This window comes from Pseudomyrmex gracilis, unplaced genomic scaffold, assembly GCF_002006095.1.
Source record: "Pseudomyrmex gracilis isolate BER0280 unplaced genomic scaffold, ASM200609v1 scaffold_244, whole genome shotgun sequence".
Lineage (NCBI taxonomy): Eukaryota > Metazoa > Arthropoda > Insecta > Hymenoptera > Formicidae > Pseudomyrmex > Pseudomyrmex gracilis.
Window position 1 is genome coordinate 10,350 of NW_018020828.1, and position 24,071 is coordinate 34,420.

At 38.5% G+C, this 24,071-nt stretch overlaps 1 protein-coding gene across 2 annotated transcripts in view; it reads right to left on the minus strand.

Moving 5' to 3' along the window:
• Window positions 1–22,595, minus strand: part of LOC109859167 (prominin-1-A) — a 22,883-nt gene extending 288 nt beyond the window's left edge. The window contains exons 1-16 of one of the 2 annotated variants that reach the window (XM_020437156.1): window positions 22,501–22,595; window positions 21,526–21,903; window positions 20,883–20,938; window positions 20,388–20,563; window positions 19,573–19,760; window positions 14,935–15,030; window positions 11,168–11,370; window positions 9,668–9,803; window positions 4,196–4,366; window positions 3,690–3,789; window positions 2,448–2,642; window positions 1,757–1,979; window positions 819–1,118; window positions 540–698; window positions 313–446; window positions 182–223 (exon numbers count right to left, since the gene is read on the minus strand). In XM_020437156.1, coding sequence (XP_020292745.1) covers window positions 182–223; window positions 313–446; window positions 540–698; window positions 819–1,118; window positions 1,757–1,979; window positions 2,448–2,642; window positions 3,690–3,789; window positions 4,196–4,366; window positions 9,668–9,803; window positions 11,168–11,370; window positions 14,935–15,030; window positions 19,573–19,760; window positions 20,388–20,563; window positions 20,883–20,938; window positions 21,526–21,903; window positions 22,501–22,594 — 2,651 coding nt within the window. In that variant the 5' untranslated portion in view covers window position 22,595. Of the gene's footprint in view, window positions 1–181; window positions 224–312; window positions 447–539; window positions 699–818; window positions 1,119–1,756; window positions 2,004–2,447; window positions 2,643–3,689; window positions 3,790–4,195; window positions 4,367–9,667; window positions 9,804–11,167; window positions 11,371–14,934; window positions 15,031–19,572; window positions 19,761–20,387; window positions 20,564–20,882; window positions 20,939–21,525; window positions 21,904–22,500 lie in introns of both variants that reach the window. The other variant, XM_020437155.1, reaches the window with a different exon arrangement.
• Window positions 22,596–24,071: the final 1,476 nt, after the last annotated feature.

A 24,071-nucleotide genomic window follows, 5' to 3' on the forward strand; every position in this document is an offset into this window, starting at 1 on the left:
AATAGAAATATATATATATATAATTGCGATTATTAATATAAATAGACAATTTTGTTGACAAATGTGCATTTATGATTGCTTTTTATAATATCACATATAATAATAATAATAATAATAATAATAATAATCTAAGTGCATAAGGTAATAAAAAACGCGTTCTAATTTTTTAACTCATACTTACTCTGGTGTTTGCCATGCTTCCTGCTCTGTAGTAATACTCTCCCTGTTAAAAATAGTTTTTTGTTGTATATTTTTATATAAACATAAAAAACTAATAATTGCTTTAAGTGAATTACAATAATCTATACTAACGTTCTTCTCGGCAAAAGGACAGCGTCTTTTTTAAAATAAGATGGTTTTTTGTACACCAGCGATAAAACGTGAGCGGTCGGCGTGCCGACTATCATCGCGACCACGCATATGAGTGTAGCGAACCAAAAACCGTCCTATATATATATATATATATAAATACAAATCGTGTAAGAAACTATATTGATATCTATTAAATAATTGAATCTCTTCAATGTTTGTTTACATACGAAAGGACCCAAAATATGAGCGCAAAACAAGTTTCTCAATCCCTCGAGAACGTCCCACAACGGCCGACACTTGGACACCGCCGTGCCCATTTCGGTGAGCATGTGAGCTCGCCATTGATCTAAATAGCCTGTCAATCGGTCGTTGTACAATTTTGTTTTCTACAAATATAACAATAATTTGACTCGGGTATCTAATGTTCCATCTTATAAATAACGTTTAACCGAGATTTTGATTTGTTTACATAATACCGCAGAGAGAATCTGTTTGGAAACACACACCAGTTGAGCGATCTTGTCTCCCTGATGATCTACGAAATATTGTATAGTCCTCAAGTGGGAAATCGATTGATTGATCTGACGCCAGAGAGGTTGCACTTGCAGCTCCAATACCGTGATACGATACACCAGATCGTCTTGCAACTTCATCAAGGGTCTCACTCGTCTCGACGATAAATCGCGCATTGTTATTCCGATGCTGTGCAACTCCCTGGCGATACTACGATCCTGTAGCTGACGAGATATATTGTCGAGTTGATCGGACATCGTGTTCAGATCTTTGCTCAGAATTGGTCCCTGAATCTGCGGTAAAAAAAAAAAAAAACCAACAACATAAATTGAAAATAATAAACATCAAAAAAATTAACATCAACATCAAATTCAACACTTACGTGTTGAACAAGGTTTTGTGTTTGTTAAATGCTTTAAATGACATAACAGCGCGTTGCAAAATTAAAATATCAAAGTAGTATACGCGCGCGCGTGCACGTGTGAATTAATCAGTCCTCGGTTAATATGTACGGTGTGTCTATTTGACAAATCGCCGTAGTTGTGCGCGCGATGTTAAATACACTTTAATTAGCAGCGGCATTAAAGCATAATCACGGAAAACCACTCGCTATGAAATCCGTGTCGTTTATCATAGCGGCCGGTCTGGCATTAGCGGTAGCGATGCAGCTGTGCAAAATTTGTTATTTTTCTTTAAGAGGCGGGGTGGATTTTTCTCTCAAGAAAATTCTTCAAAGGTATGCAAGGAGTAATCTCCGGCTTTAATCAACTTGTTAAAGAGTCCGGTAAAACTTCTGTCTCTATTTTTAACGCTCTTATTCGAAAAGAACAAAGAGAACGAGAGATCGAGAGACCAAGAGAGGGAGAGAGAGAGAGAGAGACTGCAATAAAACGCGAAACAACATATTGCGCTCATAAATCAACTTACGTACCATAATTCTGTGCGCCGTGAGATTCAAGCTGCAAGCGTACAATAGATCCTGAAGACGATGACGCAAATTCGGCGTAAGTATCTGAAGACCCTTCAGATCGATTTTGTTATTTGAAATCGCTCTCGACAAGCCCGGCCACGTCCAGTGCGCGGTCATGTGTTCCAATTTCATGACGTTTTCGAGCCCAAAGGCGGGATACGCCGCCTCGTTGTTTCGACATTTTCTGCAAAAAATAAATACTCCGCCGCTAAAAGCGCACGTTTGCATACAAGTCTGAATAGCGTCTATGGTATAAATAAAATATAAATAAAACAAAATAGTGTAACTCGAACTGCTGGTGTATCGATTGCGAGGCAACGCGGCGCGGTTTTCGCACGAGAGAGAGAGAGAGAGTTTACATTTACTGTACTATATCATTACAAAATGAAATTACACGCGTATTAAAACATGATTTTTTTAAATCAAAACGATGAAAAAAAAAACAAAAAAATTTATTTAAAAAAAGTTAATTTTTCAAAACAAAACAAATTTTCTCTCCCTCGATCAAATTAACGCGCAAGTTGTAACAAGCGCCCGTAGACGTATCCGATTTCCGTAATCTTCAGCTCTACCCTAAACGCGTCTTTCGAGGAGGAATATAATATCCGCGTGCAGAGAACGCGATTAGCTTGATTAGAACACCGTAGCTTACTCAAAGAGATCCTTGAGAGGAACGGCGAGTCTTCTTCCAAGAAACGCTCGAGTTTCCAGCACGGCTTCCATGGCGCGATAGTCGGGATCTTCAAGAGGTCGGCAAATCAACATCTCTGTGTGGCTGGCGATGCCCATAGCGACAATGAACACGGCCCACAACGCAATAGAGACGAAACAACTCGCGACCACGCCGCTGAAATCCGATCGACGCGCTCAATCCGACGACAATCTGTCTTATATTTTAGCTCGCACAAGGATTTATTTCTATACGAGCCTTTATCTGCCGCGTGTGTGTGACGCGATTCGTTAATAAATTTACTGCAACGCAAATATTGTCTCACGTGTTGTAATATCGCGCTTCGCGATATTAAAACATTTTATCGCACCAGCGTTGTACATATTCGCCAATAAGGTTTTATTGCAGCATTCGCGGCATATTTTTTGTTTTTTTTTTTTTTTGTTTATTACGCTGAAAAATATTACAGTCTTATTATGATGGAAACGGATTGCTATATTAACGAATTATAATTTTATAATTAATAACTATAACGTTCTCAATATAAAGGCAAAAAAGCGTGAAGCATAATGAGGTAAATTACAAAAGGTAAGGTACAAGATACGAAGATAATCCACAGACTGCATGTAAACCGAACTTTATCTAAGCAATATTGCAGCATAGTATAAACTTGGCGTAAATTTCATTATAAATTTATATTTACTTTATTACATCAAATGAAACTATACGTGCCGAAAAATTTTTTTCTACTTGTTCGAATGATACAATAAAAAAAAAAAAAAGAAAAAAGTGTTGAAAACGTAAATATATAAAATGTACAAATTGTACAAAAAAAAAGCTCTTTTTATAAAAAGAGCTCTTTTAACTATATGAGAGAACCGGTATGAGCCGGTACATACGAAGAGACCAATACGAGACAAAACGTTGGACGTACGTGCGAAATATATTTTTAAACGTGTAAATTAATACACATTATAATTCAAATTAAATTCGATTCAAAATTCCATATCGGGAATACTTTGTGCATCTCGTATACAGAAACAATTCTTTTTCTCTCTCGTAAAATTAAAACAAAAAAAAAAAAACACCATTTCGTGAAAACATATCTTCAAACGAGATTATATTCCGAAAACCACGTTGAAAAAAAAAAAAACATATTTTCGCGAACGAAATTACTCTTTCCACACTTTTGTTAATAATTTATACGAATTAAATAACGCTTACCATAAAAGAGTCGGACGCACTTTATTCTCGGATGATCCGCAGCGACAGCACAAAGCCCCAATCAGCAGCGAAAAGACCGGCAAAATGCACAGAACAGTAGCTGTGTGTACACGTCACAAGCAAACAAACCATTATTTTCCAACGGTCGTTTTGTTCTGGACCGTAAAGAATTATTCTCAAGTGCAATTGTACAAATAAAGCTATCAATAATATAAATACAAAAAAAAAAAACAAAAAATGCGATTAGAAACGTTATTCTCATCGAAAAAAAAGAAAAAAAAACTAAAAAAAATTCGTTTTCCAAACAATGTTATATAAAAACATCTCACGTGAAGATGCGTGCGGAAATGTATCTTCGCCGAGTGCTTTTTAAATCCTTCACTCGCGTTCGGAGATGCTTCGCACGATTCGCGCGCTATCGTTTTTCAAATATCCAAACGCGAACGCCGACGTTGAATGCCGAGAAAATATTCAATGTAATCTTGAAAAATTCTACGTATATATACCTATACCGACGATCCATCTGATATGCTCGAAAGCGATGACATGAGGTACTGCGTAATCCGCGACGTTTCTCGCTGAATCCAGCTGCTTTGAGAGTTCGAAACTGCTCGTCTCTAGGCTGCGCGTTTGATCGACAATCCTGGCACGTGCTGCATTGATCTCGCGTCGAATCACTACGGAAATATGAAATTTTTCTCTGTGCGTTCTTTGTGATTCTTTCGCGATTCATTGCTACAGCGGAAAAACGAATATTTGTCGAAAAAAAAACAAAAAAAAAAATTATGCAGAAATCTACTCGCGCATCGCGTTTTACTCTCGCACTTAATCACATAAAAAATTCAACTTTTTATTTTATTAACCTGATTTTCAATGCGGAATCAAGCAAATGTGCCTACGGCTTTTAAACATGTGACTTTGTGTATTTTATTAATTCTGCATGTAAAAAACAAAGTTGTCAGACCGCTCTTGAAACCCCGATGAAGCTGAGCTGAGATGATTCACGAAACGTCGTTATATAAAAATGACACTAACGCGGTTCAAAAACTCGAAAAACATCTTCGAATGTTAAAAAAAAAAGTTATTCGCTCATTTATCAAGCGTTAACAATCAAAATAATTTAATGTCAACTTTTCTTTGGTTTTCTTCGCAAAATATGTACGGAAATATTAAATAAGAACTGTAACAATCTTTGATCGCGCGCGCGCGCGCGCGCGACAAACTTCGCTCGTTTTTCTAAAAACTTTCCGACTTCATCACCCGTTGGAAACGAATTTTTACGAACTATTTGCGCATTTTTTTCTCTCACTGTAATATTAATGCGATATGGATTTCGCATTAGGCGTCGAAGCGTCACCTCTCTGTCGAGATCTGTCTAGAGACGGACGGTTGGTAGCGGAGGACGACTAAACGTTATTGGTCGATAGCGAATTAAGAAGTCGATAGGAAAGTACAAGTCGTCCGCCGTCGCTTCGGTTCATCGACATTCCCGCGCGTCGTAGTATCCATCATTCTTGATTCCCTGAGGGAATGTTCTCAATTTTCTTTATTAATAAATTTCCCGGAACTCTTTTATACGTTTTTATTTATCAACGGACTTCATTGCTCAATGACATTTGATCTTTTTATCAATTTTTCTTTATATATATTTTGCGCTATTTTACGCGCATAATTTTTTAACAGCAAATCGCCAATGAGAATATATCACTTATTCGATACGCTCCGCAACGATCGGAAGTATATTTCACAACAATATCGCGGATATTAATTACAAAAAGGGAGCAGCTGTAACAATGAACAATTTGATACAACGAAGTGTGATTGAAAGCAAATCATAGAAAAAAAAAAATGTGTGCGATTCAAAAAAACAGATATAAATATTTTGTTCATTTGGATAAATTAAAATTGTCAACTATTTCAATTTAAAATTTGTTCCGACGCTCCTCTTTCGAATTTTTCATGTACAAAAAAAAAAAAACAATTGAACGAAATATTTAGATTTTTAATTAAAGCAATATCGGAATCGATAGGTACACAGTAAAAAAAAAAATGTTAATTTTAACATTTTTTGCATGTCCCAGGAGGTCCACTCTAAATTGTAAGTTAAAACAACTTATTCGTTGTGAGTCACTTATTGACAAACTAGTAAAGTCAAATACTTGACACAATACTTTACATTTATATTTGTTATTTTGACTGTAAGCGTGATGTAAAAATAACATATAAAATAATTAAAACTGCACAAAACAATAGTTACAGTAACTCGTAAGAAATGTTAATAAAACATTTTAGTTTGTACAATGTGGCCACAGATTTTTAAAATTTTTTTAAGTATGTTAAATTGACTTTAAGACATCTAGATTAATTGAAATCATTGTGTTAAAAGCACTTAAACAATATTCCATTTTTAAATGACATGCAAAAAATGATAATTTGTGAAGTTAACATAAATTTGACACGTGAAAAGATTAAAAAAATAATAACATATCAGTATTATGTTAATTTTACATTGAAGTAATAATCAAAACGTCGTAACACAAGAAAAGTTCTACATTTTGACGCACAATTTTTTACTGTGTATGTGCGACATAATGCATACGTGTGTGTGTGTGTGCGCGCGCGTAATAAATAAACAGATTATACGTCATTGTAAACACTTTTTAAGCTGCCCCCTCGCTACTGTCACGTATATCGACGTTGAAACAGCAAGTGGAACAGATCCGCGATATTGCTCGACACGACAGGCCCGTCAACGCGCGACTCTCCTGACATCAATCAACCGATCCCATCGCGAAAGTTTATACGGTTCTGCCTCGGGGAAAGATATATATAACACGAAGAGAGATGTTTGCTCCGAGCATTTGCCGCATTTCGTTTGTCTATTAAGGATAAAGTCCCCCTCCCCAGACTCTCTCGCCCTTTCTAACCGATGATCTCCGCGCTCATCGCGCTATATAGGGACAAAAACGCTGACGCACACACTTCGTCTCGGTCTGTGACGAAATATCGTTTTGTACAGCGCGACGTGGAAAAATAATAAAAGAAAAGGGGGGCGTGTGCAAAAAAATGTCATGGAGAAACGCGACTTGTCGCGCTAAACGATCCGAGTTCAAAGAGAGCGAAGGTGAATGCGAGATGGGAATGTTTTAACAAGTTGCTGATTTAGTCGCACCCGACTGTAACTGTTTTTTTTTTTTTTGTTTTTTTTTTGTTTTTTTTCGAGCCGAAATCAAAAGAAATATTGCGAAGAGAGAGTCAAAGAGTCAAACGTACATTGCATTTTGATATTTTAGTCTGAATGAGCGTTTGAAAAAAAATAAAGACAGAATATTCGAGCAAAAACCCGGAGTCTCTTCTGTTGCGAATCGCACCGCGTACTTTAAGATATAATCCCGCATTTGGAAATAATCCATGGCGCGCGAATATGTGCCCGGTATATTCCACGCTGGGAATTTATGCGCATTCTGCTGTAAAGCCGGGGGAATTAACACATGCGTCACATATTTCTTGCAAGCTGTCAACGTTTCGAAAGACGTTTATACGCTTCGAGTGCGAGATAAAATGTTCTTTAGCGAAGTGTCAGACGCAAAAGCGGGAGCAAAAATACGACTTTATCGTTTGTAAGTCGAGCGAGAAATAACGAGAGAAACGCGCGTCGGAAAAAAATTTTTTATACTCTTGCGAATTTTGTTAATTCTCTTGATGCAAATAAGAAATGTTGCGTTTTCGTTGATTTTTTTTTTTGTCAACAATTTGCGGAAGTTTAATTGTCGGAATATCCGGAAAAAAAAACGCCTTTTTCTCGTTCGAAACCGGCAAGTTTCCGCTTCTCCCCGATTCGCGATAAAACTCGATTCGAGAAGCCCGAGTGGCCTTCTTCAAAGTTATAATATGCCTTAAACACATCACTGTTGTACGACGTAGACAAGAGTGTATGGCACGTAGATAAGGGAAAGTATCTCGGAAGAGAACACGAGATAACGCGCGCCCCTTATAAATCCCGCGCGCGAAAAAGTATTTTCCTCGAAACTTCACTTTTTCGCCGCGGTATCTCTTCGATATTGGATTTGCGTCAAGGTACTCCCTTTATAAGATATTACACGAACCACCGAAAAATCTGGAAAACTTTTCCGAGTATAATCTGAGATAAAACGCTCTTTTCTCTTAAATGTTTATGCGAAATTTATTCTCTCGCTCGGTTGTCTTCGGTCACACACAATCCACAATCTAAATCAGCTTTCTCAGCTGTTTTACTTTCCGACAAAGTTTTTCGAGAAAGTTTTACACGCGAATAACCGATATTAGAATCTTGAGCGCCAAAAACGTCGCGTAATGTTGAGTATATGTGTATTTGTGTACATTATATATATATACATTATATATATATTAGGTCTACCGGAAAGTTCTGTCCGTTTTTGGAATAAAACAAAATACAAATTTTTCTTAATTTTTCAAAAATGGGATATACAAATTGTCCTCACGCTGGCAAGAAATCATTAATATAATAATGGCAATTATATTATTTAATAAAGTTTATTGACGGTAAGAAAAATTTTTATTTTGTTTTATTCTAAAAACGGACAGAACATTCCGGTAGACCTAATATATATAGTATATATATATAGTATATATATAGTATATATATATACTATTATATAATATGTACTATTATATATACTATTATATATATATGTACTATTATATATACTATTATATATATATATATATATATATATATTTATATATAAATGGCTACACGAGAGCTGTACCTGCGAGGTTCGGAAGTAATTCTCTCCCGCCGCAAAATCCATCGGACTTATTTCGTCGGAACTCTGTGAGAGACTCTCCGCGCTTTGTTCGCTCGCTTTGCTTCAAGGCAGTCGAAATATGCGAGACGCGAACTAGAGCGAGATTTATCAGAAACACGCGCTATATAGTTTAATCGCGGCGAAGGTTTACCGCACTTCCCGAGCGTTTTAGTCGTCTTTTCCCGGCTATTGTTCGCGTCGGAGTGCGTTCTTCCTCGAGAGATTGCCGTCGAAATTATTTCGCGAATCAACCGACGTGTCTGTTCGCACGAGAAACTGGATTTCTCGAAATAAATCGAAAGCTCGACGGGATAGATATTTCGCGATATATATACACGCGCGTTTACGCGAAGTACTTACTGTATTTCTCAAAATTGCGATTCCCGCGCGTTACGCGCTATAGATAGTTTTGTGATGCAAATTACAATACGAAATTAGAATGTAAACGCGGAGGACACGGATTGTTATCGTTGACAAAAAAAAAAACAAAAAAAAAGAAAGATAAGAAACTCTATCTCTCGCGAGTAAATTGAGCAGTTTATTTCAGTGTCTTCGCGTTCGTAAATTAGCGAGTTAGCGCCGATGAAGCAGCGCAATTCTTCGTGTCATTTATTACTTTCCCAGCGGAGCGTCGCCGTGAGCCATTTGTTCAGCTTAATTCGCGTCATCTCGCATAACATCCAGAGAAACCTGGCGGTGAAGGGGCTAATTTAGCTTTCTTCGAGAGAAACTAGGGAGAAGCTTCTGCTTCTCTCTGTCTCTCTCTCTCTCTCTCTCTCTTCACGGTAAAGTTTGCGCGCTCGAGTGTTGTCATGCGTGCCCGTCAACGTATCATAATACACTGGCATCAATGTGCCAGAAGGCAGAAGTTCACCTACGCTCATCGTACGGCACATTGTATTCCAGCGTTTCCGCCGCGCTCTCTTCAACATTTCCTTGCGCAATCCACCGCACCCAGGTCTCTCTCCTTCGCGTCGCGGCCAAAGTAATAGTTGCATGCTCAACTAAATTCCGCGGAGTTGCATATTCGCGAGACACGCTCGGTTTGTATCGAAAAAAAGTCTCTCCGCCCATTGAGAACGATCTCTCTCTCTCTCTCTCTCTCTCTCTCTCTTTTCTCCGATAATATAATATGAATTCGACGAACGCAACCGTGAATATTCTACCTACGGTTACGAGCATCCAGCGTGGTCCGGGCGATGTGTTGCGGTACGTACAGGTATTCCCCTCGAGCCCTGCGTCCTGCCTCCGTCAAATTTTCCCGACCGCTGCTCCGTAGACGCAGCAGACGATCGTCTCTGAGTAGCTACGGCAAAAAACGCAGCAGTACGGGACATATTCTGAAGAATAAGCGGATCATTTGTTGCGTGCTCGCTTTGAAATAAATTTCTTTCCACGTTTGAAGCATCAAAAGATTAATAAATGATAAAGAAACAAAATTTTCCGAAGGAACAAAAGATGCAGCGAATAATAAAAATCACGTGACTTTGGTGTCGCGATTTTGTTTTAAAAACATCGAACAATTTTTTACTTTTTTTTATTTAAAACACTGTGAAAAAAACTTGGATAATTCTCACTGTAATGAAATTGTTCGAACTTCAAAAAGATTTAACTGTGTATGTTGAAACAATCTGTGCAATATGAAAATAATTTGCTCATTAAACTTGAAAATTATGAAAAATGCTTCGACGTCGCGTCGACGATCGACAAATTGTCTTCAAGTTGTAAGTTTCGTATTTTTTCCCGACGATGAAGAGCAAAGACGTTATCGGATAAAACGCGCAAAAGAGTAGCGCAATCTCACGGTGAAAGTTCGTCTTATTTTCTTAAGAACATCTTTTTGTTGTATAATAGAAGTTTCTCTGAGAGAGAAATTTGTGTATTGGAAATATCTTGAAAAAGCAAACCGGATGATAAATTGAGACGGAAGAGCGGAAGTTGGACGAGAGAGAAACACTGCTATCACGGTGTAACGCGGTTGAATCTGTTTCAGTAATAGAAAAGAAATGAGTGCACTTGTGAATCTGGAGATGCGAGCGCGTGTATTAGTTCGCGTAAGTGTGAAGCAGAACTTCGTGACTAACGAAAGAAATGAAGATCCTTGAGAAAAACTTTCCGCGCGCCGCGGTCGAATTAATTTTCTTGTTTTCTACGAAATTTTTAGACTATCGAGATTTAAACAGTTATAAAGTAATTTGGCTCGAGAGTTATAGACTTTTTATAAATATACAAAGAAAACCGGGAAGTTCATAAAGTAAAAAAATATCGCACGAAAAATAAAGCGTTATTATATATTACGTACTCGGATAATTCAAAAACTAGCTAAAAAAAAAAACGCAAATAAAAACGTAAATGCAAATGTTGAGAGAGCTTGATTTTTTAATTAAAATTCCATCAGATAATAAAAAAATAAACATCGTTAGATAATCAAATAAATGTAAATTTTCACACACTGTTTTCCGAAAATTATTCGCTATCCCATTTCGACATCTTTCCTACGTATTCGTGTTTATTTATTTATTTAAAAAATTTCGGCGGCGCCCATCGCGTGTAAATGAAACATCCACGCCGGCCGGTAATAAAAATGCTGGCAAAAATGTTCGTTTATCACCGGGCCGGGAAAACGAAGACCGGAGGGAAACGAACCGTCGGGTCGTAAAGTTTATTCACCCGTTCTATCCGCAGATCCAGGCGAATCCCCGAAGAGTCAATGACAGCACAAAGAGAACGATCTGGACCCGAGCAAGCTCTCACCGCACCTTCCAAGTCCCGTCGTATCTCGTCCGTTTCTCTACTCAATTCCAATCCGAGTTCGTGAGCTCTCTTACCCTCCTTCAGCAAAGATTCGGCCCTGGCGGATAACTCCTGCGTTGCTGAAACGTGCGATACGATACCATTAACGACGTGTATATATCCCTCTTGTTCTATGTTCTCTTGTATCCCTTCGCTTATCCAACAGCTCTCGCCAGCTCTAAACTTATTCCGAATTTCGCGGCGCGCGAAAACCAAACTGATTTCTGTTCGCGAGAAATTCCAAGAAATCTCATCGAAGCGTTTGTTTTGATTGAACAAGAGAAGCCTCTCGAATATATATATATATATATATATATTCCCCGTTTGTAAAAAAACACACGCGCGCCAATATCTCTCGCCGCGCTTTAATTACCGCGCACCCTCTCGCGTGTTTGTCGAGATCGGCGATACGCGGTGTAATAATCTCCGAGAGGCGAACTTGCGACACACCGCGCGCTCAAGCAGGTTATCAAACTATTAACCGACAACCCCGAAAGTAATAATGCGGCGGTGTAACGAAGCAATTTATATAAGACACCGCCGCTAGTCGCCATTTCCCCGTTTCCCCGCTGATGGGAATAAGCGATAGCGTCGTATCGCGTCTCCTCGAGCACTTACCACTGATAACAGGTTTTCGTTACTTGAATTAATTCGCTGCAAACGCATATCCCCCCCGTCAAGGGAAAACCCACCCTCGAGATTCAAATCAGGTATCACGGCGTGCGAGGCGAATTCGACGGCGGTTGCGACACTTTGCGACGATATAATTTATTCAAAAGAAGTTGCAACGTTTAACATATATATTGCATAATTTAAAAGTGTGTAAATAAGCTTCAAGTATTTAAAAATTTCAAGAAAAATGGCTATTTGAAGCAGACACAGATGTAATGGTGTAAATATATAAACTTGATCACATCAATCAGTTATTCGGTTCCTACTTGTAAGGAATTACGTTACGCCATGTATTGACATCGACGAGAATCATTTTTGCGTACGTTATTGTATTGAGAAAGACCTAAAATGAGAGGTCGAAAACGTTTTACAAATTAATAAAATATCAAGTTTATATATTTACACCATTACATCTGTGTCTGCTTCAAATAGCCATTTTCCTTGAAATTTTTATATATATTGCACTTAACAAAAAACAATGCAGTATTGATATATTGCAGCAATCAAGACGATATTCAAGCGTATGTGATAATCATCAATTAATAATCAATCAATCGCTCGTGAAAAGTTACAAATAATTAAAAGCCCGATACGAGCAGTAAATGCAGGATGTTCGTGTATAAATATAAATCTTTATTCCAAAAACACATACGTTTTGGTTCTCAAGTTTGGACCTTCTTCAGTGTAATAAACATCTAATGAATATAATAGATAATTAGCGCAAAAGATACATCGCGTAATAAAATACAAAAATAACAAATTAATAAAACTCACTCAATTAAAAAACAAATTAGATCACAACATCACTAAAATATAAAGTAAATGATGTCAATCGTGTATGACAACGAATTACAAATACTGTGTACACAGTACATTTATACACGAACATCCTGTATTTACTGCTCGTATCGGCCTTTTAATTATTTATCATCAATTAATGTATGTATAATTAATGTATGTACAATAATTAGCGTATATGTAATAATCAAAAACGTAACGTTAATAATTATCGCGCGACAACTCAAACAGCGGATCTTTAAAAACTTCCTCCTTCGGCGCAGCCAAAGCTCTCCTCTAATTAAAACTTCCTGAAGAAAATGGGTTTCGTCTTTCTTGTTGATATTGGCACGGTAACTCGATATTTAACTCCGAATCTCGCCTCATGGAAATTTAAGTGAAGCACCTACTTTTCGCCGATCTTAATCTCGCGTCTGTGTGGGCGTCAGTTTTTATTTCTTGTATATATACTTTCGAACAAAAAGCCCGAAAAGAGAACTTTTCACATTTCCGGAGAATTTTACTGAATCGAATTAATTAATTAATTAATTAATTAGAATTTTCTGCGAAAAGTACAGTTTCTTTGTACAGTTTCTTCGCGAAAAAGAATTCGTTGTCTCCGATTACGAGATGATTGTTACACCCGGTGCGGTGCGCCGGTGTGTGTACTACATGCGATACACGTGTAGTGATTACGCGAGAGGAGGTTGCTGCGAAAGGAGAGATAGCAAGAGCGAGAGACCCGCAGTTGCGGCGGGTGCCTACTAATTTAGTTAGTATACTGTTAGTAACTTAGTACCGTGACTAAGTGACACTCCAGATCGGGAAGGTCACTTAACGTCGGGCGGGGGATAGTTCCGAAGACCGAATAACCTCCTACTGGAAACAACCTGACCCTAAACCACCCCGTGACGTCGGGCAAATTTGCGGTCCACACAAGTAACGCTTACTTTATGTACAGATGTATATTCATTACAAACGTAATGCCTCACCGGTATCAGATAGATTCGAAAGACCAGCGTGTACACAACAAACGCGAAAGATATCCGATATGTTTCCGGGGTTCGATTTTCCTCGTTCCAGCCATAGTTCCGTGGGAAATTCTCGAGAAAGCGAGAAATCTTTGTACCTACGTAGTTTTTTTCTTCGAATTTTTTTACATCGAGACAGAGATCAGTTCTTTCGCTTATCATCGTCGCAACATTTGATTGACAAAAAAAAAAAAAAAACGCCGGGAGATTCCCTTCTTTGAATAAATTATTCTCCAAATGCTTTCATTTTCGATTAAAAATTAATAATACGCAAATTATTTCGAAATCAAAGATAGAACTTTATGACCATCGAACAAAATTGATCAGCTAAAACGAGAATCGTCGATAACGCGTATTTCATAATAATAATATCGGTTTAAGCGATTCATTTGTTTTGATGTGCGCGTATAAAGTGCGAGAGAAAAAATGCCCATTCACGAAACCTTAATTGCCTTAATTCGATATGCACGTCGATATATATATATATATATATTAGTCGGTATTATTAATTCACATTATTCGATATCACATCAATATTAATTGTATTTCGTTGTTTTTACCTCGTAGCGGCGGCGTTAAAATACAATTTCCGATTTTTTGCCAATTTTTCCGGACGACGTCATTAAATCTTTTATTCTTGCCGAACGACGTGCGGAAATCCACAACGGAGTCGTCAAATGTACATCGCGCGTCTACGCACGCTTGCGAGGCAATAAGTGAACGACACGATCGTTCCTCTCCTCCATGCGAAACGCATAATTCGACGCATAAATTAATTTGTACGTAGGACGAGTACGACGTGTAGGTTGCGGTTATGAATATGCAAACATTCCGGCCGCACAGCCAACCTTCCTGTTCTAACGAACGAACTATAATATTGGCAACGGAATAATCCTCTACACAGGGTATCCATCGCGTTGTATACGTACAACGGTTATATCCTTAGGGCACTAATCTCTCACGTTACTTCGCTAATAAATAAATACAAGTATCTGTTTCACCGAATCTTAGAGAATCACGAAATATCTCAATGTTATATCGTTTTCCCCGAGACGCACAGACAATGAAGAAATTGAACAATATCCAACGTTTTTTTTTCTTTGCAAAATCTCCTCTTTTATTCTCATTTTTGTTTTGTTTTGTTTTTTTTTCGTTAAATCTTACCATTCGCCAGATCGACGAGTGCGTCCAACGCCACGTCAAGTCCAGTCTCGACGGAGAGTTCGGTCTGCACGGGCTTGCCCAATAATTCCTCGACATCTGTAAAACATGAGCGAGACATCACCGCGCACACACGTCCGACCTTATTCGGATATTCCATTAACATACAAACGCCGCGCGTGCATACAAACAGCATCCGCTGTTGTCAGACACACGTCACTTTGCGCATTACGCAGACAATATATATATATATACATCGACCGGCGATAATTCGGATTTGCGCGAAAAGAGAACAAAAAAAACTCTTTTTCTGGACGTGTCGGTTTTTACTTCGGCAACAAAAAAAAAAGAGATCCCCTTCGATTCTCGCGGAACCGATTTTTTGCACGGAGCATTTTGTACGTCGTTGCTTCGCCAAAACAAATTTTCCGCCTCCAATCGCAGCCTCGGAAATTTCACGGGAGCATAAAATTATTAGAATATCGAAACGCGCGCGAAAACAGATAAAGCGTATCGCGCGACAAACGCTTAAAAACAAATCGCGCGCGCTCGTGTTTTCCCCCCTGGGGGAAACTAACAAACGCGTGCGGCGTTTATATGGGGTGTAGTGTATAGACGTGAGCGCGACATTGTAAATCCTGTCACGTCGGTGCGTGGCACTAATAATTTATCCACTCCCCCCTGCGTCCGTGTCCGGTTATCTTGATCTGATAGAAATTTCGCGTGCAGGTGGTTCGGATGATGCAAGCTCTCTCTTTTCGACGGGGTGTGACAAGCGAAATTTCTGATAACGGTGTAAAAACGAACCGATTTTGTAAAACAATTTTGCACACACACACACAAGACACATTTGCACACCGCGCGCGCGAGAGTTTTCTAAAATATAGGAAAATTGTATACACCACCGCATAGACTCATAAACTCCGCGCGGAACGTTTAATTCGCGATATCGAGCTCAGGAAGTAATTTCGCTTTATGATATACGCTTCTGATATGTGGACACCGAAAGAAACGAGACACTCACACACACACATGCGCACACAGATAGTCACGTTGTCGATAAACCGTATCGTTGTCGTTCCACTTGGGCGTGCAGTACGTGATCTGAAATCAAGACAGGAATTGTAGCGCGCGCGTGCGCGCGCGCGCGAGCGAGCTTTGTGCTGGCAAACGCGCATAATGCCCGTAGTGGTTGCATTGCACTAACGAGCTCAATTTGCTTTGGGGAGGGGAGAGAGGGTTGTTAACGTGCCAGCGACGATGGACCCATTACGCGACGATTATAGACTGTCTATAGCTTTCATTAGGAGCCTATGCGTCTCCTGTCGTGAGAAACGTCATTAGACGATGTGGCGCCGGACATCGTCTCTCATCTCGGTAATTCATCCGCGTAGAGGGATCTACCAACGCGAGAATCGCCTATGTCTCCACCGTGAAATCACCCCCAAACACGAATATCGATTGACACGTTAAATTATTTTCGGGTTTAAAAAAAACAAAAACATTGCAAACTGCTACCGCGTTTATTTATGCAGAGCGAGCTGTTACACCGAAAAAATTGTATTCTTGTTTTGAGGATATCCCACTTACTTTAAGTATATTTTATACTAAAATAGGCGCCAAGAAGAGTTTCTTATTTTAAGAGGAAAATCCTCTAAATAGTAATATTGATAAGNCTAAAATAGGCGCCAAGAAGAGTTTCTTATTTTAAGAGGAAAATCCTCTAAATAGTAATATTGATAAGAATATATACTGATTAGAATATAAAAAGCCTCTATAGAAAAACATATATATCTCACTATCGAAAAAGACTATATTCTTAAATAAAGAATATTCTTAATTTCAGAAGAATATCATCTAAAATCTTTAAAAAGATTTTTTAAGTATAAAATCTTCTACTTACAAGAATATAATTTTTTCGGTGTAACTTTTAAGATAATTTGACGCGTTACTATTCTTCTGAAACGAATTTAACTTGGCTCTCTGCAAGCTATTGTCAAATATATTTGATTTTACCGAGTTTCGAGACCACACCGAAAAAATTATATTCTTGTAAGTAGAAGATTTTATACTTAAAAAATCTTCTTAAAGATTTTAGATGATGTTCTTCTGAAATTAAGAATATATTCTTTATTTAAGAATATAGTCTTTTTCGATAGTGAGATATATATATGTTTTTCTATAGAGGCTTTTTATATTCTAATCAGTATATATTCTTATCAATATTACTTATTTAGAGGATTTTCCTCTTAAAATAAGAAACTCTTCTTGGCGCCTATTTTAGTATAAAATATACTTAAAGTAAGTGGGATATCCTCAAAACAAGAATACAATTTTTTTGGTGGCAGAAATACATCAAAAGCACCGAAACGCAACGTAAAAGAATTAAATGAATAACGACTTGAAAGTATATAAAACCAAAAATCGATAAAAACATACTCGAGTTAAGTACTAAAATTTAAATAATCTGCATTTTACATAAAAATGTGTATAATAGTTATATAATGTAATATATTTACATATAACGATCAAAATGAAAGATTGATCACCTTTTTATGCGTTGCGAAAATAAATGTGTGTGCGGAAGATACACGATCTTCCGACGAATGGATGGAAATTGAAGTGTGCGCGCGCGCACACAGAGAGAAAGATAATGATTAGTATATGCAAAAATTAACTTTAGTATGTAAAAAAAAAAAAATAATAATAATATATTAAAAATACAAAACAGATCGCGTGCGTCGCGTTGTTTTGTTTGACAATTATAAAAAAAAAAAAAAACAAACAAACAAACTACAAACAATGCACTACGTAAAAATAAAAATAAAAAATGTATCATTTTTATATTGTCGGCAGGTTTTTTTCAGTACAGAAATTCTAATTAAAAATATCAACGATAAGTGCATCGTTATCGCGCGACGCATATTCTCTTGGATGCAAGTTAAATCAACTGAATCTGTTGCATACGTTATATGTATATATACATTAGCAGAAAATAAATTTGTTATGCACGCAAGCGAATCGATAAAGAGCGTCGAATTGCGCGACGGTCATTCCGTGCGTGTGAGAGATCGAATAAAAAATATTTCAATCTGCGCCGAGCGCGAGCTAAACGAATGAACGTATCGTAAATACACATTTGTAATACGAACGTTGATTTACTCATCCTCGCCGTTTCTCTGAAATTATTTTCAGTCGCTGACGTGACAAGAAATAAGACAACTATCAGCATTCCGTCTCTATCGATATTCGCGCGTAAAAATAAAATAATCGATCGCGGGGACACAACAACAGCAAATTTGTGAAAATTTAAATATTACACGTACACAATATTATTTATATTTATCTTTAATGAAAATAAATAATAAAATAAACAGCAAATTCGAACGATAAAATCCTCTATGATCCGCCATTGTTTTTCGACGCGTGTATTTTTTTATTTCGCTACATTTCTGGTATCGTCGAAAAAATTTACATTATAGTCGAGCGACTAAAACTAACGTGTTGTGAAAAAAACAAATAATGTGATAAAATTGTGATAAAATAATAAGAACTTTTTTTTTTTTTTAATATTGTATTTTCCAACCTACTTCGAGTTAGTTTTTATTTTTTAGTTTAGCGGCTCGATTTGTCTCTTATTTTCAAACAAGCGAGCCGTTGTTAATCGTTCGATTTCGACCGGCGTTTGCGGTCAAGTTCACGGCGCGCAGCGGTGAGATCCGCAGCTGTGAAACCACCGACATCGTAACGAACGATTTCGATGTTGGAAATGCGGGCCTACGCGTTTAGCACACCGTGAATTCAGTCAGTTTGCGGTGACGTTTCAAGAATCAAGAGCGCGGGGAATCGCTTACAATCCGGGTGCCGCATCAAAGTAGCGGAGTTCCAGCAATCGAACCGCAAGCGGGATTCTCTGCTCTTCACACTCGACCTCGTTCGGAAATTAGTTAATCGGCTACTCTCGAGCCGCATTTTCTATCTCCATTACCGGAAGAAGTTTTTTTCTTTCTTTCCCATTCCAACAAGAAAGAAAGACTTTTTCTCGAGCAAAACAGCAAAACAAAAAAAAAACATAAACAAATGGAAGAAACCGCGGGAAGCCTATTTAAAGCGTGTAAAAAACTCCTTCAGAAGAACAGTTTATTCCGCTTAATTTACTTCGCTTTTCGAGCGTCTTGTATTTCATACGCGCGCGTTTTTTTTTTTATCTTCAAGATCTCGCTCTTCCTTACAATGTTAACGTTCTCTCTCTTGTTTCTCCTCTGGTTTAATTTCTGTCCTTTGGATACTCTTCACGTCAACTTTAACGAGCGAAGGTGGCAAAGTCCGGAAAGAAGCGGCGCACTTAAGACGGCGCGCGTAATTATGGTACGTAGCTCGTCACGCGTTTGTGTGTGTGTGTGTGTGTGTGTGTGTTTGTGTGGTTGACGATAGAAGAATGAGAGAAACGCCACTCGGAAATCGCGTCTGTGGTTGTTGGTGGTACACATCTGTAAAAGTGGTTTCGCGCCTTACCCGTCTTCATTAGTCGCGGCGAAATGGAAGAGAGACGCGCGGTGTCGTTTTGCTTGAGGTTTTTCGCCACGTCGTCGTCGCGGTGTGTCTCTAAAAATGCAAAAAGAAAGAAAAATCTTCACTCACTGTCCAGATCCGCGAGAATCGCCTCGCTGGCCACGTCCAAGCTCCTAGTGAGATACTTTCGCAGCTGCGACGTCGTGTCCGCGTGATATTCTCTCAAATCCTTGAGCGCCGTCTCCAACGTCACGGGGATCTTTCCGATTCCCATTGTCACCGCCTCGTTGCATATTATCATCGTCGCCATGCAAGACCTGAGTGCCACACGCACGAGGGATTATGAATAACGTCGCGAGTGCTTGAACTCACGTTAAAAGCTTTTTCACCGACAGCGTGGTAAGACGAATAGCTACTTACTTAGAGAGAGAGGGAGAGAGAACGTCTCTCTCGTTTTTTCTACTAATTTTATTTATCTCGGCTGGAACATTTTTTTCGCGCGTTGGATATTTAACGCTACTATAACTGCAAGAGCGATTTTCCAACAAAGTATACGTATATGTAAATTTTTTTCCAAACTTACAATAATTAATTACACTAATTATTTGCTAATTTTTACTCAAGTATTTGCTAATTATTTTTAAATGTAAAACAAAAACAAAACACAATAGCTTCTTCCTCTTGCAAACATTTCTTCGTTTTTTTATTCTCAAAAAGCAAATAAATTAAGGATTTGACGTCGATTTTGTAATCGACGGGAAATTCAACGTCAACGCGCGCGCCGAGCTCGCGGCGGCGATTATATTCTCGCGGAGCGTAATCAAGAAGGACGGAAGAATCAGCGAACACGAGTAGGGTTGGAAGTGGAGGGTAATAAGTTTTCGCGAAACCGGGCGTCTAAGAACGGGGGAGGGGGGGGGGGAGAGAATCGTCATAGGTCGTACCCGAGTATAAAGGCGAGAACGTAGAGGAGAAATGCTAGAACACCCGGACGTCGGGAGGGTTTGTAATCCTCTCTGATTGGACGACAGGCGAGCCAAAGTTCCGTGCCAGGTATTATGCAGGCCAGTACGCAGCACACGCCTACTAAGCCCAGAAAAGCTGCTTCCACGTGCACGGACTGTAAAAGTTTCACGACAAGAGTCTTGTGAGGAATTTAACTTCGAAAAGCGTCCGCGCGAGACGACAACGACAACGACGACGACGACGACGACGTTGTGGATCGGTCGAGAAATTATATATTGTATATCGCGTGTATCATCGTCGCGTCGCGCGCGCGCGAGAGAAACTCCCTCGTCCTCTCGAAATAATAAGGTCGGGAGCATCGAGAGCGTTCGAGGGCTCTTCTTAATGAATGAAGCCGCCGTAACGATCCACCCCGCGTCGTTCGTCGCTAGCTAAACATTTCTGGCATCTCGGCATTGAGCCTGCCTTCTTACTTCTGAGACCAATTTAGCAATGCTTATCCGACGTTCCACGATGTCCGTTAGCAGATCTGTAACGAGAGAACGAAAAAAAAAAAAAATTGTATCGGAAATAATTAAGCCGGAAATAGCGCGCTATAATAATACGTCCGACGTTAGCGCACGTTGAAATTTTATTACAATATTAAATTACTCGGCCGAACTATAGAAAAGATTTATTATTGGTTCGAATGAAAGAGAAAAAAAAATAATAATAAGGGCGTGCGTTTTTTTTTTTTTTTTTTTTTGCACAGTACCTAATAAAAGGGAGAAATAAAAGAGAGAAAACTTCGCGTGACGCGATATTGAAAGAGAAAAGTCGATTTGACTTAACAGTCATCTCTGAAAGTTAATTGTCTTTAAATAAGATCGAAGTCCGCGACGAGAGAGAGTTTTTAAGTGAAACACGTCTATATATATATATATATATATATATATATATATATGTATGTATGTATAAAGCGTCGATAATACGAGATGACACTCGAGCGAGAAACTGATTTCGCTCGATTACAGGAACGAATCCCACGTTCGAGCATGTGTGCCGAAAGCTTTACACGGGTTTGTTCTAGAAACCGATCTCTCGCGCGGAAAACCATTCACGTTATTATTATCTTACCGACGGGCAAGTCGTACGGTTGCACGAAGGACAGGAAACCTCGGAGAAAATCGAAGGTAAACCATCCCCTATCGAGATGCAAACTCGCCATCTTGTAACGCTCCTCGGTGGCGAATTTCGGAAACTTGAGCTTCGGCTTCTCGTCCCAGTCCTTCGGCAAGGTCAATGTTCGCGGACGCGACACGTTCAACTTGTTTCCCGTGTCTGCGAGCACGTCCGCCGCCATCGTGTCCATTTCGTTTTTCCGTGACTCGTTTGGCGGACGAGGAATGAGGAAGCTGTCGGTGGTCGAGCAATTGTTACCGTCCGGCGTCGAATCGGTTGAGGTTGACTCCTGAAGCGCGTACGCTCTCGACGAGGCGGCAATCAGAAGGAACACTGCAAGTTTCAGAAAAGTGCATCTCTCGCACGACGTCGTTGCGCTTCGGGCGTGTAAAAAAAAATCTATCGGGGTCGTTTGAAAACTGAAGGTCGACGAACTATATAACGAGGGGGGGGGGAGTTGTTTCGATGTGAAAAAATTGAAATGAAAGCGCGTGTAGAAAATTTGGTTTTATTCTTAAATTATACGGCGCAAAAATTTGTCGTTATCGATTTTATTTCGTCTCGATTTTATTTCATTCGGAAACACAAATTAAAAGTATTTTTTGAGCGACGGATCGGTTTTAATATTTGATGAATGCAGCTCGCAGAAAATAAAGAATGCTTGAAATCGAACGGAACACACGTTAAAACGTTACGGCAGAGAGATTACAAAGCACAACAAATGAAGAGCTTTGAATTCCCAATTTATTCCGAAACACAAAACAAAAAGCTTCTCTGTCTCGACGAGGTGCTATTAAAAAACAGAATATTTCCGAATCTTTCTGAGGGTTTCGATTGCGAGAGACTCGTTTAAAAGAGACGAGCGCTTCGATGATTTTTTTTTCGCATTTCGCGACAAAAAGCAAGACGCGAAAATTATTTTTCACATGCCTTGAATCACGGCCATTTTTCGCTCGGCCATAATTTTCGACGTTCTTCTCGACACACGACGATCAACACTGCGACCACAGTTTTGGGTTTTCATTATATCGCGGTCACAAGCAGACTGCCATTCCGTAAAGGCTTCTGCGAAACCTCGCAAGCGCATGTTGTTGCACTCCGTGCAGGCAATAAGTTAAAGCGGGAGGGGTGAACTCTGACTTCGCGTTCGGTCGAGCTAAAGAATCGTGTACAAGAAAACAAAAAAAATTGGGTCACGCAAGACTTACGACGTGAGACGATTGACAAGTATCCGAATCTCCACGAGATGCGTGGAGATAAAACCCGAGTCGAAATTTATCGTCTACATTGAACCTCAATTTTTGAAAAAAGGAAATTTCGTAAGTATATACACTGACAAAAAATACTATTAACTCAACTAAATGCGTTTAGTTGACTTTCAGTTTGTTATCTGAAATATCTTGTTTTTTTTAATTCAAGCATATGGTAATAAAGATAACAAATTCGTATAAGTTGAATTAACAATAGTGGTAATGAACATATTTAATTCACTAAACCATTAATTGTTTCGTCAAACATAAGTTGTGATAATTTCAAATAAAAGATACTGTTAAAAATGATGAAATAAACAATTCTCATTTACTTTAATTGAATATAATCTGAATTTCTTTGTACTAAGTATTTTATCTAATCAAACTGCTTATTTTTATAAGCAGACAAAATATTGTGTTTGTCCTATTGTGTTGTACATTTAAAGTTACCTGTATTTAAGCAAATTATAATTTTGTTAAAACAACTAAATTGTCTTTCGGTGTAACCTAATTATTATATCTATTGAAACATGATATCTTCTTACATTAATCAATATTTCATTGACAGCCCGTGACCGCTGCATATAGTTGAATCAAATACTATTTTGTTACTTCAACAACTTTTTTTTCTCAGTGTAGCAGCGTCAAAGTAGCATCTATTTTTTTTCTTACTCCTATTTTGAGTCTATCAGAGCCTGCAACGCGCAGTCTGATCAGAGAATTGAACCCTATCCTTTAAAACTTTAGCAGGAAAAAAGGAAATTTCGAACGTGTAGCAGCGCCAAAGTAGGATCTACTTTCTCTCTTACTCCTACATAAAAAAAGAAAAATTGAGGTTCAATGTAGACGCTAAATTTCGACTCGGGAAGCGACTGTGTCGCATCGCTGTTGTCGTTGGCAAAAGTTTCGTCCTTTAGAAGAACAAATGTCAAGCGCCGACTCGCATTGTCTAAGCTATCTACGCGTTGTTTCGGATACTTATCAATTGATACCTCGTACATTAGCCGAAACAAGAAAACAACAAATAGAGAAAGAAGAAAAACATAAACAAACGGAAACACACTAAGAAGAATAACGCAACGGATTCCCGAATCGAAATTTAGCGTCTACATTGAACCTCAATTTTTGAAAAAAAGGAAATTTCGGACGTATAGCAGCGTCAAAGCATCTACTTTTTTTCTTACTCCTACTTTGAGTCTATCAGAGCCTATTTTGAGCCTATCAGAGCCTGCAATGCGCAGCCTGATCTGA